At 40.8% G+C, this 17,228-nt stretch overlaps 1 protein-coding gene across 8 annotated transcripts in view; it reads right to left on the bottom strand.

Moving 5' to 3' along the window:
- Window positions 1–17,228, bottom strand: part of LOC102456492 (coagulation factor XIII B chain-like) — a 60,729-nt gene that overhangs the window by 25,867 nt on the left and 17,634 nt on the right. For 4 of the 8 annotated variants that reach the window (XM_075936715.1, XM_075936719.1, XM_075936721.1 and 1 more), the window contains 3 exons: window positions 15,952–16,125; window positions 8,188–11,892; window positions 97–4,513 (listed from right to left, as the gene is read on the bottom strand). In XM_075936715.1, the coding sequence (XP_075792830.1) occupies window positions 11,885–11,892; window positions 15,952–16,125 (182 nt within the window). In that variant the 3' untranslated portion in view covers window positions 97–4,513; window positions 8,188–11,884. The remainder of the gene's footprint in view (window positions 1–96; window positions 4,514–8,187; window positions 11,893–15,951; window positions 16,126–17,228) is intronic. The other 4 variants (XM_075936717.1, XM_075936718.1, XM_075936716.1 and 1 more) reach the window with 4 other exon arrangements.

Here is a 17,228-nt window from a genome sequence, read left to right as displayed (position 1 = left end):
TTTACCACTAACACCTCTATTAACTATATTCCATAAATCACTATTTTAATGTAGTAAAATGGGACTGAGGGTTCTTTAATTTATTTTGTATCTTACCTTCTCCCATAGCATAGAATGCCCACAGTATCTGAGTGACGATACATCTCAGCAAAGTCATGTTTATGGTGGATAAAATACACCCAGCACTGGTAATGCCTGTCAGAGTTTTCTCGATCCTGTCCTCCAAAAATGAAGACTGCCCTTCTTTTCTACTCCCTCTTGTTACACTCCCCACCTCTTCTCTTGCAACATCAGATAACAGATGTAAAGTCCATCGTGAATACAGTACAAGTTGCATGTTTGTTTCTCAGTGCTCTCCTTAAACAGAGGTTTCCCTGCACATCATTTCCCAACTCTATGACCCACCCCTTGTTTTGCGCAGGCCACAAGTTTTGATTAGCCATTTGCTAGGTCACCCCCTCTCTGAAGGTGAGACCACCAGTGAGTACCAGTGCTCTTCCCTCTTCAAAGGCAGCACCAAAAGGAGGCTACTGGGCTGGCAGGAACCATGAATAGAACACCAAGGTTATCTCTGTGCTGGAAATGGAATGCAGGTTGATCTATTGAGCAAACCAGGAGCTTGGAGCAACATTTGGGCCATGTTTACATTACACTTTATTTTTTAGTCACTTACTTCATATTAACTGGCAGAAATCTCTATTGAAGCCCAGGGCTGAGATCACATTTGCCTGTGATATTGTGCAAGGCTTGCTATTTATCAGACATTGAACTCACAGGACACACAGGACTTTGATTAAAGAGTGAGGAAGAGCTTATTCCGGTAAATCTCATTTCGGAGAAACTTTCTAGCAACAGTTAAAGTCTAATAATACTCATCACATTTACTTACTTTAAGTTATCAAACTCTACCTGATTCTCCATGCCCTTTTGTCTCTGTGGGAAATGTATTTGATTTGGGGATAGGAAGGAGGGCAGTTTATTTGCAAACATTTTAAGTTCATTTTCCTAGGCTAGAATGAAGGAAAGACATATATGATCCCTTAGAATCCACCCATAGTAATGTAAGTTATTCCCAATATTGCACTTTCTAGTTTCCTCTCTGGTCTAGTTGCACAGAGAGAGAGAGAGAGCGAGAGATTGATTGATTGATTGATTTAATGAGGGGCTCCATGACAACCTAATAATACTTCAAAAAATCAAACATACTCAGTGGAGACTTGTTTGAGTCAGACAACTAATCACCAAAGATTCTGTCTTCTCTGGGCTATCTCCATGCTAGGGGGCAGGAGTTTTACAACTCTGTCCTGATGTCAGAGGTCAGTGTAGCATATATTAAAACTAAGAGGAAAGAAACTATGTCTCATATACTGTCTGGTGGACGGAAGGAGAAGTCAAAATCAGCCTGATCTGAATAAAGAGGATTGAGCAGCAGTGTTTAATGGGAGAGAGTAGATACAGAATAGAAGTAAGGAGGGAAGGGGTTTTTGGCAGCCAGAAAGTGGGGAAGAGCAGGGTTGGCAGAGTGAGGCTAAGGGGCTTATAAATACAAAGTAGGATGAAAGTGGGAAATAAGGCATTGTGACAGCATAGGAATTCATATAATATAACTAAAAGACTAACTATGTAACTAATTCATGCACACAACAAAGATTAATTCAGATTGCATAGCAACCTTAATTTTGAGTGCTTGACACTTGCAATGTTATTTAACATCAGAGGGTATATGTATGAACCATACAGATTACTGGAAGATGGAACAACCATCTCCTCCCTCCCGTCTCATAAAACACAGCTCCCACAATTACTAGCAATTGTAAAAATATTTCCACTGGTCAGCAATACCCTTCGAAAGAGTCAGTTTCCCAGTCAAAGCAGGGGGATTTAATGAAACTGGAAGTGTAGGGGAATGGTGCTGACAGTCTTTTTGGTCCACATGTCCCTGTTGTTGTGCTACTGCTGCCTTGGCCTTCTGAATGCATGTGGGGCAAAATCAAAAACTAGGGGACGTGCAGGCATGGACTTTCAATGCAAAAGGTGGGAGCTGCTGTGCCGTAGCAGTGACAAAGTGTTTCCTGAGACTTGTACAATTAAAAGCTTAATGTGGCATTAATCTACTGTTTGCAACTCTTTGTATATTTTCTGTTCATTCTTTTAAATAAATGAATGTGAGGGGAGGAGAGATTGCACCAAGATAATGAGACTTTTTCCTACAATTCAGAATTTCTCCATCTGCTCATAGATCATGCTTTCTATGACTGATTTTTAGTACAGGCTCCCACCAACTGCAAAAGAGCTTTGAACCTAGATCTGAAAGACATATATTGGGATAAATTCTCAAAGACACATTAGAAAGGTACCTACTGTAGACCACAGCAGTGAATATATGACCCCAGCTGACCCTGGCAGAGCCCTGAATCTGCCAATAGGCTCTGTACCTTGTTGAAATATAGTGTCATAGAATAAATATTTGTATATTTAAAGAAAACAGGTGGCTCTGTCCATAGGGCAGTGTCCCATCTAACAATATGAGTACCCTCTACTGCATGCAAATATTTGGGTTTGCAGTCTATTGTTGAACTTTTTATGTGTTCTGGAAGTGAGAAAAAAGTTATGGTGCCATTACCAAAAATAAGAGGTGTAGGGGCAAATTGAGGCAGTCCATGGTATCTTGCTGAGAACTGAGAACTCAAATCCTAAATCTGAGGCCAGGGAAGTTACAGACCCAGTAGCTACCATGACCCTGGTCACCCTAGCAACCACATTCAAAAAGGGCCTCATTTCAATAAGGCCCTCACTGGTGCCTAAAGAATCCATGTGAGGGTTTTTTTCACTGTCTGCTTTATTCCTAGAAAATAAGGCAGGATCCCAAGGGCCGCGCCAACTCAAGGCAATATCACCCCCACAGTAGATGCCTTGTATTTCCAGCAGACAAAGTTGCCAATAACATGTCTTTGTTTATGTTGGCTCCTTTAGCTTGTTAGGAATAATTACCTGTATTATTAATAACATGTTTAATTGGCAATGGGCAGAGATACGGTGGAATGAGGTGTACCGGTAGTTCGGAATAGGAATCCTAATCTGAACTACCTAGTTTGTGCCACGTGTAGCCGCGGGCATGGAGTCCGAACTAGCGGACATTTAAAAATGGCGGCGCCCGGCAACATGCAAATGAAGCCCGGGAAATTCAAATCCCGGGCTTCATTTGCAACTCCGGTTGCCTACATTAACCACCCTAGTTCGAACTAGGGTGGTAGTGTAGACATACCCAGAGGGACATTCCACCAGCTGGTGTACAATAAATCCTCTACTTGTTTTCACCACATCCAGGGTGTCTGGAATTATTCCCTACAATATTTTCCAATAATACAGATATAAAAAATAAAACCGTGAGGCAGTATTTCATTGTACACTTTCTATGAACAAACTAAAGTCAGAAAACAAGAAATCAAATTCTAAAATGAAAAATACATATCTTAATATTGGATTTGGAACCAAATTATAAAAATCCTCAGTGTCATCTATAAACACCAGGATTGGCAGAACATGAGAATACGTAAGTTCCTGGACCAACTCTGGGGCTATGTGAAAACATGTCATATTACAGTCATTGGCAGGGGAGCTGAGTGACAATATCAGAACAATAGAGTGACTTTGAACCAGTGAACATGAGTGGTTTCAGTTGGCACAGTGAGGAGTGGGATCCTTGAAACCACCCACACAAGGATACACAAGGACTAAGGTATTTCAGAATAGTGTTGCAGTGCAGACAGACCCGTAGAGGCCAGCAATGTTGCCTCCAGTTGGTCAGTTACCAGAGAGTCACTCCGTGCTTTGAATCTCACAGGTACAAGGTAGGCTGAGCCCAGGATTGTTTTTTCCACTCTGGATGCAAGGTAGATACCGAAGAGAAAATCTGATTACAGTAATAAATATAACTATTAAATCATGGTTAATTAGAGAAAAAACATCTACAAACTGTGTAAAGACACTGCAGGTGCTCTGTCTCACATATACACAGGTCGTGAGAAGGAACTAGAAAATGGTTGGGGTTGGTTGTGCATTTATGCTGCCACCTACAGAAAATTGTAGAGCACTTAGAGTGCAAGTGCATCACACTTGGGATACTTGTGTTTGATTGATTTTCCCCGGAGAACGTAATATACAGTGTTTAAGCAGAAGGATTTGTTTGAAAAGCATTTCAGACTTCCAGGGATCAGCAAGAAAAATTTGAGATCACTCAGAGTTCAATTACATTTTACAATAAACACTATTATCCTACTCCATTGCCAGCAAATAGAAAATGCCAAACTAAAGTGAGTAATATTAGAGAAAGAACAAGTTAAAATTACTTAAACAAGTTAGATGTCTTCACGACACCAGGGCCTGATGAATTGCATCATAGAATACTCAAGGAATTGCCTGGGAAGCTATTGGAGTCATAGCTATTATCTTTGAAACGTCATGGAAAATGAGAGATCCCAGAAGACTGGAAAAGGGCAATTGTAGTGCTCATCTATAAAAACAGAAATAAGAATAAACCAGGGAACTACAGATTAGTCAATTTAACTTCTGTACCAGGAAAGATAATGGAGCAAATAAACAAGATATCAATTTGCAAACATCTAGAAGATAATAAAGTGATAAGTAATAGTCAACATGGGTATGTCAAGAAACAAATTAAACTAACTTTATATCTTTCTTTGATGGGGTAACAACCATTGTGGATGGGGGAAGTGGTAGATGTGGTATATCTGGACTTTAGTAATACTTTTCATATAGTCTTGCATGATCTTTTCATTAACAAACTAGGGAAATACAACCTAGACTGAGCTACATTAATGTGGATGCATAGCTGATTGGGTAACTGTTCCCAAAGAGTAGTGATCAATGGTTCACAGTTATGCTGGAAGGGCATAACAAGTGGGGTTCTGTAGGAATCAGTGCTGGGTCTGATTCAGGTGAATATTTTCATTAGTGATTTAGAAAATTACATGGAGAATACACATAAAGTTTGTGGATGATACCAAATTGGGAGGGGACTGCAAGTACTATGGAGGATAGGATTGTAATCCAAAATGGTCTAGACAAACTGGAGAACAGTCTGCAGTAAATAGAATGAAATTCAATAGGGATAAATGTAAAGCATTCTGCTTAGGAAGGAACAATTAGTTGCTCACATACGAAATGGGAAATGACTGCCTAGGAAGGAGTATTGCAGAAAGGAATCTGAGAGACATAGTGGACCACCAGTTAAATAAGAGTCAACAATATAATACTGTTGTTTAAAAAAAAGGCAAAGATCATTTTGAGATGTATCAGCTGGAGCAATGTAAGCAGGACATGAGAAGTAATTCTGTTCTACTCTGTGCTGATTAGGAGCACTGTGTCCAGTTCCAGGCATCACAATTCAGGAAACTTGTGGGCAAATTAGAAAAAGTCCAGGGAAAGAACATTATTCCAGTTCTAGAAAACATGCTCTTTAAGGGAAGACTGAAAGAATTGGGCTTGTTTAGTCTAGAAAACAGAAGACTGAGAGGGGACATGATATTAGCTTTCAAGTACCTAAAATGCAGTCACGAGGAGGAGGGGAGAAAAATTATTTTCTTTAACCTCTGATGACAGGACGAGGAGCAATGGGCTTAAATTGCAGCTAGGGAATTTTAGTTTACACATTAGGAAAACTTCCTAATTGTCAGGGTGGTTAAGCACTGGAATAAATTGCCTAGGGGTGCTATGGTATCTCCCACAGAGATTTTTAAGAGCAGGTTAGACACACACCTGTCAGGGATGGCCCTGTCATTGAGTGCAGGAGATTAGAATTCATGATCTCTCAAAGTCCCTCCCAGTCATGTGATCCTATCTACTCTTGAGCTGGGAGGTGTTATGCACAGCTGATGTGGATATGCCCACACTAATGTTTCCAAACCTTTCACTTAAAAATAGCAGTGCGCTGCAGAAGCACTAGTGGTTGCTTGGGTTTACCCTTAAGTGGGTTGCTGACAAGCAGAGGGCTAGGAAGCTAAGCTGACCTAGTGCCTATGTCTTGCTAGCTTGAACACAGCTAGGGCAGATATGTCTATGCAAGCTGGAATCATACATCCAAGCTCAAATGCAGGTATGTCTTTATGTGCCTGACTCTTACCACCCTTTGAATAAGGAGGCTGGTGCCTAAAGTAGGATGCTGGAACACACTAGGGGAGTCAATAACAATTGTTTCAACAATGTGAAAAATTGCAGCCTTAACACAATTTTGGGAAAAATGGATGTGAGGTTTTTTTCAACTTTCATAGTGTAGGGGTATGTTTATTTGTGTTTGCCACAGGTCAGTTCATTCACAACATATAGCACCCCATCAGTGCTCACTTTGTCTTTATTAATCGGTCATTCTCACTTGTGTAGATTCTGATAAATTCATCAGTGTCACAGCACTCATCTAATTTGAAATATATGGCAAAGATAAGAATTGTGCACTTAGGCTATATCTACACTGTTTTGTTTTGTTTTTTGCAGAAGAGGAAACGCAGTGTAGACAGGGCCATTTTTCAGAAAAAAACCCTTTTGTGCAAGATCCTGTAAACCTCATTTTTTTTTGAGGAATAAGGGATCTTGCGCAAAAGGGTTTTTTTTCTGAAAAATGGCCTAATCTAGACTGCGGGTTTTTTTTTTTTTTCACATAAAACCTCTTTTGCAAAAAAGGATTGGAAGAGAGTATGCAAATGAAAGCATGAGATTTGCAAATGAGTGCTTCATTTGCATTTCCTCTTCCACAAAAAATGAACAATGAAGACATAGCCTCATTCACACACTGTCCAATCCACGCTTGGCTGCTATTCATGTTGCTATTCAAATTAGCTACAAGTCTTCATTTGTCTCCTTTTTTCAAGAAATCTTTCCCACTTCACCATGTTAATGAAAACTCCTACAAGAACACATTTTTAAAGACTGTAAATGAAATATAAAAATCTGTACTTTTAAAAAGGAAAAATGATTAAGACACACAATTTTAACCAAAGAAGGTCATGTTTTGCATACAATTGTGCTAAATGTCTGCAAGTTTTTTGTTGTGTGTGTGTTTTTTGTTGCATGGACTAAAACATTTGGCAGCACCATGACCAACACCAAATAGTGACAGGCAGAACTCAAAAAAATCTCAGTCCATATCCCAGACTTCTTGGTATGGCAATTAAATAGGCTATAAGTATCCCAGGAGTAAGGTTTCTAGTAAGATTTCCAGGATTTGCCTGATTTAGGCCAGAGAATAAAACAACTGCTTTCTGTTTCAGCAAACTGGATGTGTGTAATTCCAGAATACAGCAGTTACAATTATCCTTATAGCTTCCTATTCCAAATATCACAAAACTGTACTGTTATCAGAGTATGAACTTTTTTGCCCATATGTTGCTACTATTTTATGATTGCTTTAAAATTAGTTTAAAATATATATTGTGATCAAAAGTAAAAGGAAGTGAAATGCAGCAGTACAGACAGTCTAGACTACAATACAGTTTAGGTGGTACCTATTCACTGTGGTCCCATCCACATGTGTTGTTAATCTTTAAGGTGGTACTAGAGTATTTGCTGTTTTTTAAGTTTTTCCTGTTACAGACTAACTCTGGGTATGTCTACACTACCCCGCTAGTTCGAACTAGCGGGGTAATGTATGCATACCGAACATGCAAATGAAGCCCGGGATTTGAATTTCCCGGGCTTTATTTGCATAAGCCGGCCGGCGCCATTTTTAAATGCCGGCTTGTTCGAACCCCGTGCCACGCGGCTACACGCGGCATGGGCTAGATAGTTCGAACTAGCTAGCCATTCCGAACTCGTTCCACGAGGCGTACAGATAGTTCAAACTAGCTAGCCATTCCGAACTATCTAGCCCGTGCCGCGTGTAGCCGCGTGGCACGGGGTTCGAACAAGCCGGCATTTAAAAATGGCGCCGGCCGGCTTATGCAAATAAAGCCCGGGAAATTCAAATCCCGGGCTTCATTTGCACGTTCGGTATGCATACATTACCCCGCTAGTTCGAACTAGCGGGGTAGTGTAGACATACCCTCTGCTACCCCACTGAAGCTTTATCACTGTGATTTTTTTTTAACCCTAGACTTCCTCAGTAAAAAACATCTTTCAATCAAACAATTGAACAGTTTTGTAGTTTAATTGGAAATTCCTCATCTCTTTTCTTACATTGAGGATATGCTATTTTCCCCTCCATACACTGTACTCTGAATGGATCCCTCTCATATCCTCTTTCACAGTCAAATTCAACAAAATCTCTACTTTCTAAATGTAATTTTGTTTCCTGGAGCTATTTCAGACATATGTCCATTTTCTTCATCTCACCTTGGATTGCTGTATGTGGCACTGGAAAAAGAAAAAATGTAATTACATTATGTGCATGTGGCACTGTCACTGTAATTGTATTGAAACTGTTAATCCCGCCTCCCCCTTGGAAGCTAAAAGATATTAGGTGAAGTCTTGGTTCTATATATGGAAGTTCTGCAACAGAATTCAGTAGAATGGGAATTTTACCAAAGGTGTAATATCTAGCTCATCTGCAACTGGTAGTGAAATTCTGGCCCTAAAAATCAGAAACTGAGAATAATCAACCATTGGGTCAAATCCTGGAGTCCTGAAATTGGATTACATTCATTAAAGTCAATGTTAACTATTACATTAGCAAAACTGACAAAATTTGGCCCTAAACCTTTATTCAGAATTTGTTCAGGTCCAACTCCCATTGGACTCCAGGGAGGGTTTGCTTGAATGAGAAGTTCAGAATTTGACCCAAAAGGAGGATGCTCTCATTAAACCTATATTACCACTGCCACAGAACATCCCAGATTGGAGACAGATTTGCTTTCTGGCTTGTAAACGATGTTGTATTAGTGCACTGTAAGGAGACAGAAAGAGAGGAAAACAAATGTTTCTGAGTAAAACTGCAAGGTTTGTATTCCAACAATATCATTCTTCTAGGCTATTTTAGAAATAAGAAAGTAAAATACCTTTGCATACTGTTGATTGGGACCACTTTTCGTCCTTACATGTCACCACTGGAGACCTAATAAGTCTCAGACCTTGTGAACATTGATAACATACCCTATTGTCAAGCATATATATTTGCTGCATAGCACCTTGAATCTTACCTTCAATCTCAGGTAGAAGTACTCATCTCAGATATGAAAGAGATAAAAGAACTTTTACAGTCACTAATACACATTCCCACAAAGGACCTCAGATTAACAAAATCACAGTATTCATTAGATTTATATATAATCTATTCTGATTCTCTAGTACAGAGGTGGTGAACCCAAGGCCCAGTGGCCGGATGCAGCCCCTGGCTTGTCTGGATCTGACCCGCAAGACTCCGCTCCCCCCCCCCCAGCATTGAGAAGCCCATGCTGGTGTTCCAACCCCCCCCTGAGAAAGTTGGGGGGAGGGGTGTTTGGTTTTGTTTTGCGTCTCACTTCCCAATTGATTTTTCTGTGGGCCAGCAGCCCCTGACCCAAAAAAAGGTTCCCTATCCCTGCTCTATTAATCAGTAATGTTTTCTGGAACATTTTCAACTGCAGGGATAGCCAGCAAGTTGTGAAAATGTTTGGGTTAAGATTCCTGGAATATTCCTGGGGAAATTCTTCTCAGAGTGCGGCAGAAAAATCCATCTGCAGATTCCCTTTGTTTCTTTGCAGAATATGGTTTTTATAGAGAAGCAAAGAAAAAACACATCAGTACTCACTCACCCCTCCCCGGCTGCTCAGGTGAGTATGGTTTGAGAAACTGAGAGGAGAGAGACACACAAACAAATGGGAACTGCCAAATCACCTTTTACACTTGCATTATGTCCCTTGAGTTACACTCACTCAATTACATGGAGGTAAAAAGCTCTAGTGAAGCCAGCCCCCAAGACACAGCATTTTGCTGGTAGGGGCAGTGATTGTGCACATACAAGTGTTTATCAAACATTGATCAGGAGTTCATTGGCCAAATGGACACTTTGAATCCTGGCATGAAGCAGAGTTGAATGTGGTAAGTCATGCTTTGAAAGAATCCCCCCTCTGCATTCCACCAGGAAAGAAAAATTGCCATCATGTTCATCTGTGGGATAACTTACCTTGGGGTTTTGAGTGGAGTCAGAATAGGACAGAATAGCGTTCCTGGTCATCTGAGTGCTTTGGCAGCCACCCCGGGAGAGATTCAAATACTGCTCAGCTGCTTGGCAAAGTGCCCACAGCACCCACAGGCAGAAACATGTGTTTCCACTGGTGGTGCACATCCACTCATGCTTTGGTGAATGTAATAAAATGTACTCTACACATATGGAAAAAATTAGAGGAAACAATGAAGGCCAACCTACTACCACCTGTGAATCTTACTTCTGTTCTCATTGCACAGAGGAGTCCATCAGAAACAATCTGAGCCAAGGTGTGCCCTACTATCACTGGTCTTCAGCAAAACAGCTTGATGACTACCTCTGTGGAGACTTTCTACACAGAATCTAAAGCAATGGGTTCAAAATATGTATTTATTTCAGCAAATGAACAGAAAACAATACAAATAGGTACAAAAATTAAAGGAATACAATATCCAGGGTAAGATTTCCATAATACATAACCTAGGAAACACAGAAGTACTGTGATAGTTTCCCTAGTGAATACTTTCACATGTATGCACTGAGAATAGAAAGATGTAGAAGGATGAGAGCATCTGCAGCAAGGGGGACAGGATGATTCCTCACAGGAGGATACTCTGTGAGAGAATATGGCAGTAGATGTACATGGGAAGTTTAATGACTAGAATAAAGCATATATCTATTCTGATTTTTGCAGAATGTATGTTTCCATGTTCTGTGGCCTATTTGAGATATATACACAATTTACCTGCACTTTGACCAAAGTATCAGCGATCACACATTTTCTGTTCCCACCTGGTGGTTCCAGGGAATTCACCTCAGTGACAGAACTGATTTAATTTCTAGGGCTATATCTACACTGCAGCATTATTTTGGAATAACTCATGTTATTCTGAAATAACATTTTCCGTGTCTACACTGCAAGCAATTATTTCAACATGATTTTGAAATAATGTTGGGCTGAAAGACTTCTTACTCCAACTCCTGTAGCCCTCCTTTTACGAGAAGTAAGGGAAGTCAGAGGCAGAGTGCTCAAACTTGGACTTCTTACTCTGTAGACAGCGCAAAAAAGCCGAAATAAGCGATTTTGACTTAAGCTACTCAATTGACATAGCTTATTTCGGCTTCAGACCTGCTGTGTAGACATGCACTAATTGACTTTCAAAAGGGGAGTAAAGAATAGAGGATTTCTTCACAAAGCACATTCACTTCATAGCTGCCACCTATTCATAAAACGTTAAGATTTCTTTCACTTTATTTAACACAGGGAACAATGGATTTTCTTTACACAGCAATCAGTGGTCAATAGCAATGGATGACACAACTAAAACTATTTTCTTGAACTAAACTTTTTGACTTACAAATGTCATAAGATCAAATGTCTGATGGTTTCTGGTTTTGACCAAGTGGGAAATGTTGCTGTTTCTGTCAGTCAAGAGAGAAACCCAGACAGTGCAGAGGAAATGGTTTCATTTTAAACTTAAGAAGAGGTACTGGTTTGGTTTGAGTGTTAGGTGAAGATTTAGGCCCTTACAATTACAAAAAGCTATTTTTCTGATTGATGTTGCTTCAAATTTGTTTTTGTAGTGTATATTTTGATCATAGACATAAACAAGCATATGAACTGATAAAGATGAATCCAAGCACACATTATGATGAAAAACAGGAGATAGTGTGTATATATTAGAAATCACCTTAATGGTCTCCAGATGTTGTTTTAAAATATCTGTTTGAGGCTTCTTATTTTCATTTATCTTAAGTACCTGTCAGATATAGAGAATAACAGAAAATTTTAAAAAATCATGTAAAATCATGTATTTAATCCAACAATAGACACAACAGTCTGATGATCCGGGTTATCATATTTCTGTTCATCATATATGGATTCTATAAATCAGGACTTGCTATCTTTACACACAGAGAAACAGTTAATGAAGCAACCTGCATGGAGAGCAGAGGGATGTCTGAGGGTTGCAGAAGGGAATACACTTCAGATTTCACTGGTCTGGCACCCTTGGAACATGATGGGTTCCAAATGAGGGAGTTTACCAGGTAAGGGTAGGTCCAATCGTCTGTAGCAGCAATCTGCCCTGTATATCAGAAAGCTCAATGCAGAAGCCATCACTGACTCTCCAATTTACCTCCTGCATTCAGGGGCGGCCCTAGAGTAGCTGCCAACAACTGGCGCCCTAGGTGAACCATGCAATCGGCACCCCCACCTCCAAACCCCTCACTGATATTGCGCCACCATTTGGCGCCCCATTTAATTTGACACCCTAGGCGACCACCTAGTTCGCCTATATGGACGGGCTGACCCTGCCTGAACTTCCCCTCTCTGCTGCCAGTTACCATGTGCAGCCTGGGCAGGGAGTGACTGCTGGGCTCCCAGCTCCAGCAGGGCTGCTGGCCCCACTGCTACTAGTCCAGCCGGGCTGCCGGCCGCCAGCTTCACTGCCACCATCCCAACCAGGCTCCCTGCCCAGCAGGGCTACTGTCTTTGCAGCCACCTATCTGGCTAGGCTGCCAGCCACTGGCCCCACTGTTACATACTCTGCAAGCTCCTGGTCCCAGAAAGGTTCAGGCCCTCTGCTGCAGGATTCCCAGCCACTTGGGATCTCTGGTCCAGGAACATCTATGGTCTTGCCAGGCCACAGATGTTACTGGATCAGAGAGTCCTGATTTTGAGAGTGGTTCAACCTGTAGTTTGAAGAAGGGGTCCAGGAAGTCAGCCTTGGTGGGCAGATGACTTTCATTGTTAGGCTGTAAGTCACTTTTTTTATTCTGTAAAAAGTGGCTTAGCTACAAACTAGATTATTTTCAGTTAAATCAGTATCTTCCTGTTTTATTACTTAGCACTCAATAAACAAATCTCATGAATCACTCAGTGAGGAATGTCTGGAGCAGCTGCCATTGTTGTGGAAGGGTTTGACTGAGGCTACAAAGATCGAAGGCCATCTTTTATATTTGGAAATTGTTGCATCTTGCCTGATAAGCTGCCATCTGACTGAGTAAAATACCCAGTTTCAGATGTTCCCTGCAGGAGAGACTGATTCAAGTGCATTTGCCAATTCAGCAGCTAACAGACAAGAAACATAACTTATTGAACAAAATATATATGGTCTTGAATTCAGACCCAGTCCATTTTGTCTAAGGCAAAGCAACACAAATGTACCTGTCAGTCCTATGTACTGACAAGGCCTTTGGCCCTTTTTAAGTACCTATTTTTGATTCTTTTAAAAAATAAATTCATTGTATAGCAACAATATTTCTTGAAGATGCATGTCCCACTGGGTGTTTCTCTGTAGGCATGCTTGCCTCCCTGAGCTGCTGGCCAGAAAACGTCAGTGACAGTGTCCACTTGGCCACAATATAGCCTTGTAATCTTGTAGGTAATAGTTAGTTATAATGAATGTATGTTATAATATGAATTTATATTACATTTTGAGAGACTTAAGCACAAGACAGACCAGTCAGCTTTGTTAACTTAGCTCCAGCTCTGTTTGATGCTAGCTTGTTCCAATGTGAAAGTGAAGGGATGGAACATTGTAATGTATAGCAATATTAGTATTAGGTAAAGCCTTATAAGAGATAGAAAGAAGTTTAATGTGTAAAACTTTGTGACTTTGTTAAAGTTGCTAGAAGTATCCTTTTTTCTGTGCTGCATTTGTGTAAATGTGTTGTTTGTGGAAATGAGAGAGAGAATGTTTTAGGGGAGATAAGCGTGAAGGCCACTGTATGCCCAGATGGTCAGAGGAGGAGCCGGAGACTGAGAAGCACCAAATGGTTATCAACTAAGCTAAAGCACACTGAAGATGCAGATTGGACCAAGGCAGATTGATAAGCCCTGAAGCTAGTGGCAAGCACCCCTTGATAGGGACCCAATAACAACTTTCTCCAGAAGACAACACCGAGGAGCAGTCATCAGCATATTGATATCAGATGCCTACAATAACAACTTCCAGATAAACATAATGTCGCAGAAAGTCTGATTGTGATGCCAAGTGACTAACAAGGCAAAATGCAGAGACTTGCATGGAAAGTTAATACTATAAAGGATGGGGTGACTTGTGTGGATCTTCAGGTTCCATCCTGCTACAACCAGGGAGCATCAGTCTGGACTGACAAGGACCCGGCTCCTCCCTCACACCCGACCTATCTGGCCAATGGGCTGGGCAGAGCAACGGACTGGTTATTATCACATCAGCATAGAGAGAGAGAGACAGTGTGTGTGTGTGTGTGAATTCATATGCTACTTTGTTACATTTTCAATAAATGAGGCATGTTTGCCTTATCCCCCTGAAAAAGATCCTGTGTGTTTCTTTTAACCATACCACTCAGATGCACTATTTCTCCTTGTGCCCTGACACAAGTTTAGTCAGCATGCAAGCAATGTCTTCTTTCCTGCAGAGTGATTGGTAAGAACTTCTTGGATGGGAGAAGGGAGGACTGGGGACAGAACTGTCCCTTGGATAGGTGAATCAGGGAAATCTCCCCACTCTCTGCATTTTGGGAAGCCCTGTTCTTTGATAAAATCAGAACCATCTTGGTATGTCCCGTGTCCCGACTGATGTATGACCCAATATGCAGGTGAGGAGGCAGGAGAGCAAGCAGGGTGAAGAAGTGAATGGGGAAGTGAGTGGCAGTCAGGCAGGTAGGAGGGGGTGAAGAGTCTGATGGATGGGTGGACAACGAGGAAGAGAAATGTAGTTGGGCAGATGGGAGGGTGTGCCAGATGGATGACAAGGAGAATAGAGGGAGGCAAGCAGCAGGCAGGCAGGCAGGAGGACACAAGTGATAGGCAGGTGGACGGCAAGGAGACAAGCAACAGATGGGCAGACGGGGGCTGAGGCGGTGAGCTGACAGTGGAAAGATGGTGCACCAGAAGCATGGGAAGGACAGTAGTGGGGAGGCTCATTTGTCCCTAGGGTTGGCCCTGGTCATGAAGCATCCAAAGGAGCATACATGTTAAAGAACCATCATTGGTGCACAGTGTGAGTAACATCATCATTATCTTCTTCTCTGAGCAGTGTCCTATGCAAGTTTCACTGCATGTGGCTTCCAAGCAGTGTCTCCAATGGTCAGTTGGCACTTAGGAGTTGTCTCAGTTACAGATGACAGTACCGTGGAGCCAAACGTGGCATCAGAGATGGAGTTTACGATGACCACATGATGTTCTGTGGAGAATGTTTAAATTACCACCTAAGTCATCACCCTATAAATTTCGGCAATAGGGACATTCTTGAAGAAGGGGAGAGAGATCACTTATGGCTATCTGTGCGTTCATTGTGGTGACTTCCCAATCTCTTTGGTGGCAGAGCTTGTTTCTTTGCCCCTAGGCCTATAGGTATTGAGAGCTGTGGGGAAGACATGTATGGCAGGTGACTCCTGGGGCAGATCTGGAAAGAGTCAGAAAACTGGCTCTGCAAAGATCATCTTCTGTCTGAGCTTTCTGTCCTTATTCGATCAAGGTCTGAGTTGTTGAATGTGGTCTTCACAAAGGCAGCAAATGCACTGGGAGTGCTAACTCTATAAATGCAAACTGAAAGCAGTGGTTGTAATGGACTGTGAATGACACCGTCTCTAGCGGGAGAGAAGGAGAGGCAACTGAATGAGGTTAGCCTGTGTGCTGACCAGTCTCATGGCAGAGTGCGAGAAGAAACAGCATCCATGCCAACTAATGGTCACTGCTACTGAAGCTCTGTGATCAGCAGTGCAGGAAGCACCCATAAGGACACAATTTGAAGAATACTAGGTTAGCAAGGACATTTTCAATCTGATATGTGTAATACACTGAGTTGGCATAAATATATAAATACACTTACTGCTACATCTTGGTGGAGGAATCCAGCCATTCTTTGTGCATTCAGCTATATTGCACCCCACATGACTGTGAAATCCATGATTACAAATGATTATAATGACATCACCATCCCTATACATGTTCCTTTGAGGTCTGAATCTACCGTTAACCACTCCGGGGAGGTCACATACAATTTCTAACAAGAATGAGACAAATATTTTACGAATGAAAATAGATTAGTAGGCTGTACAATCCATCAGTACTTATTGTAAGTTAGAATAGAACATGTGGGAATTGTATAGGAGGGAACCTGCTCTGTTTACTGTAATGTCTGTTTAAGAAATTGCCAGATAGAATGTGGATGAACTGATTTTTAATTAAGCAATATACATGTTAAAGCTGGTCAAAAAATAATTAAAAAATCATTCAAAATAATTCTCATAATTGCTTATGAGGAATGGCCTTTTTCTAAACCAAATACTTTAAAAAAAAACAATTTGGTTGTTTGGAAAATTTCTAAACAAAAATCCTATACCGCTTTCATAAGATTTGCATATTTAAAATTTTGAGAGTAAAAAGGAGAAAAAGCATTCCCCCGTATTTTCAACTAAATACAATAGAATGAATGATATCAAAGGCTTTTTCCTACACTTTTTCTTTTTCATCTTTCGCTTTTCTACATTATAACTATTCCAAGGTTGGAAAAGTTTTCAAAATTTGCAAAGTGGGAAAAAGGAAAAATTGAAAGGAAACCCTAGGAATCCATTTTTTTTTTTTTTTTTTTTTTTTGTGTGCAGTAATATGAAAATGGGAGGGGGGAGAAAGCAGGGAAAAAATGTTGGTACGGCAGATAAGAAGAAATAATCTTCAATATTTTGTATATAATGCATATATTTTGTGAAAAAAGGAAAAAACCTGTAAAATGGTAAAAAACAACACATTTCCAAAATTGCTTCTCCATTTCTCAACCAGTTCTAATATACTGACTCTGTCAGGGCTAGTACCGTAGCAATTTAAAGGACTTTGTATTATTCTGTAGTGACAAATTGTTATACTCTGTAGTTGACTAGACAGTACTAGCATACCCAATAGTGACAAATCAAGCACCAAATACAAACTCAGTTTTCCCTTTATAAATCCAATTTGTGCTCGCAAGAGAAGTCTGAGCTGCTCTGAACAGTGTTTCTAAGATGATCTCTGAGAACTGCTGTTACATATTCTGTGAATGCATTCTGTAAATATTCAGTAACCTCTGAAATAGCCTTAGATATGCCTAGTTACAGATTGCAACCCATTTAC

This window comes from Pelodiscus sinensis, chromosome 9 (assembly GCF_049634645.1).
Source record: "Pelodiscus sinensis isolate JC-2024 chromosome 9, ASM4963464v1, whole genome shotgun sequence".
Taxonomy (NCBI): Eukaryota; Metazoa; Chordata; order Testudines; family Trionychidae; genus Pelodiscus; species Pelodiscus sinensis.
The sequence above is the reverse complement of the archived record's forward strand: the minus strand, read 5'-3'. Positions and strand labels throughout refer to the sequence as shown.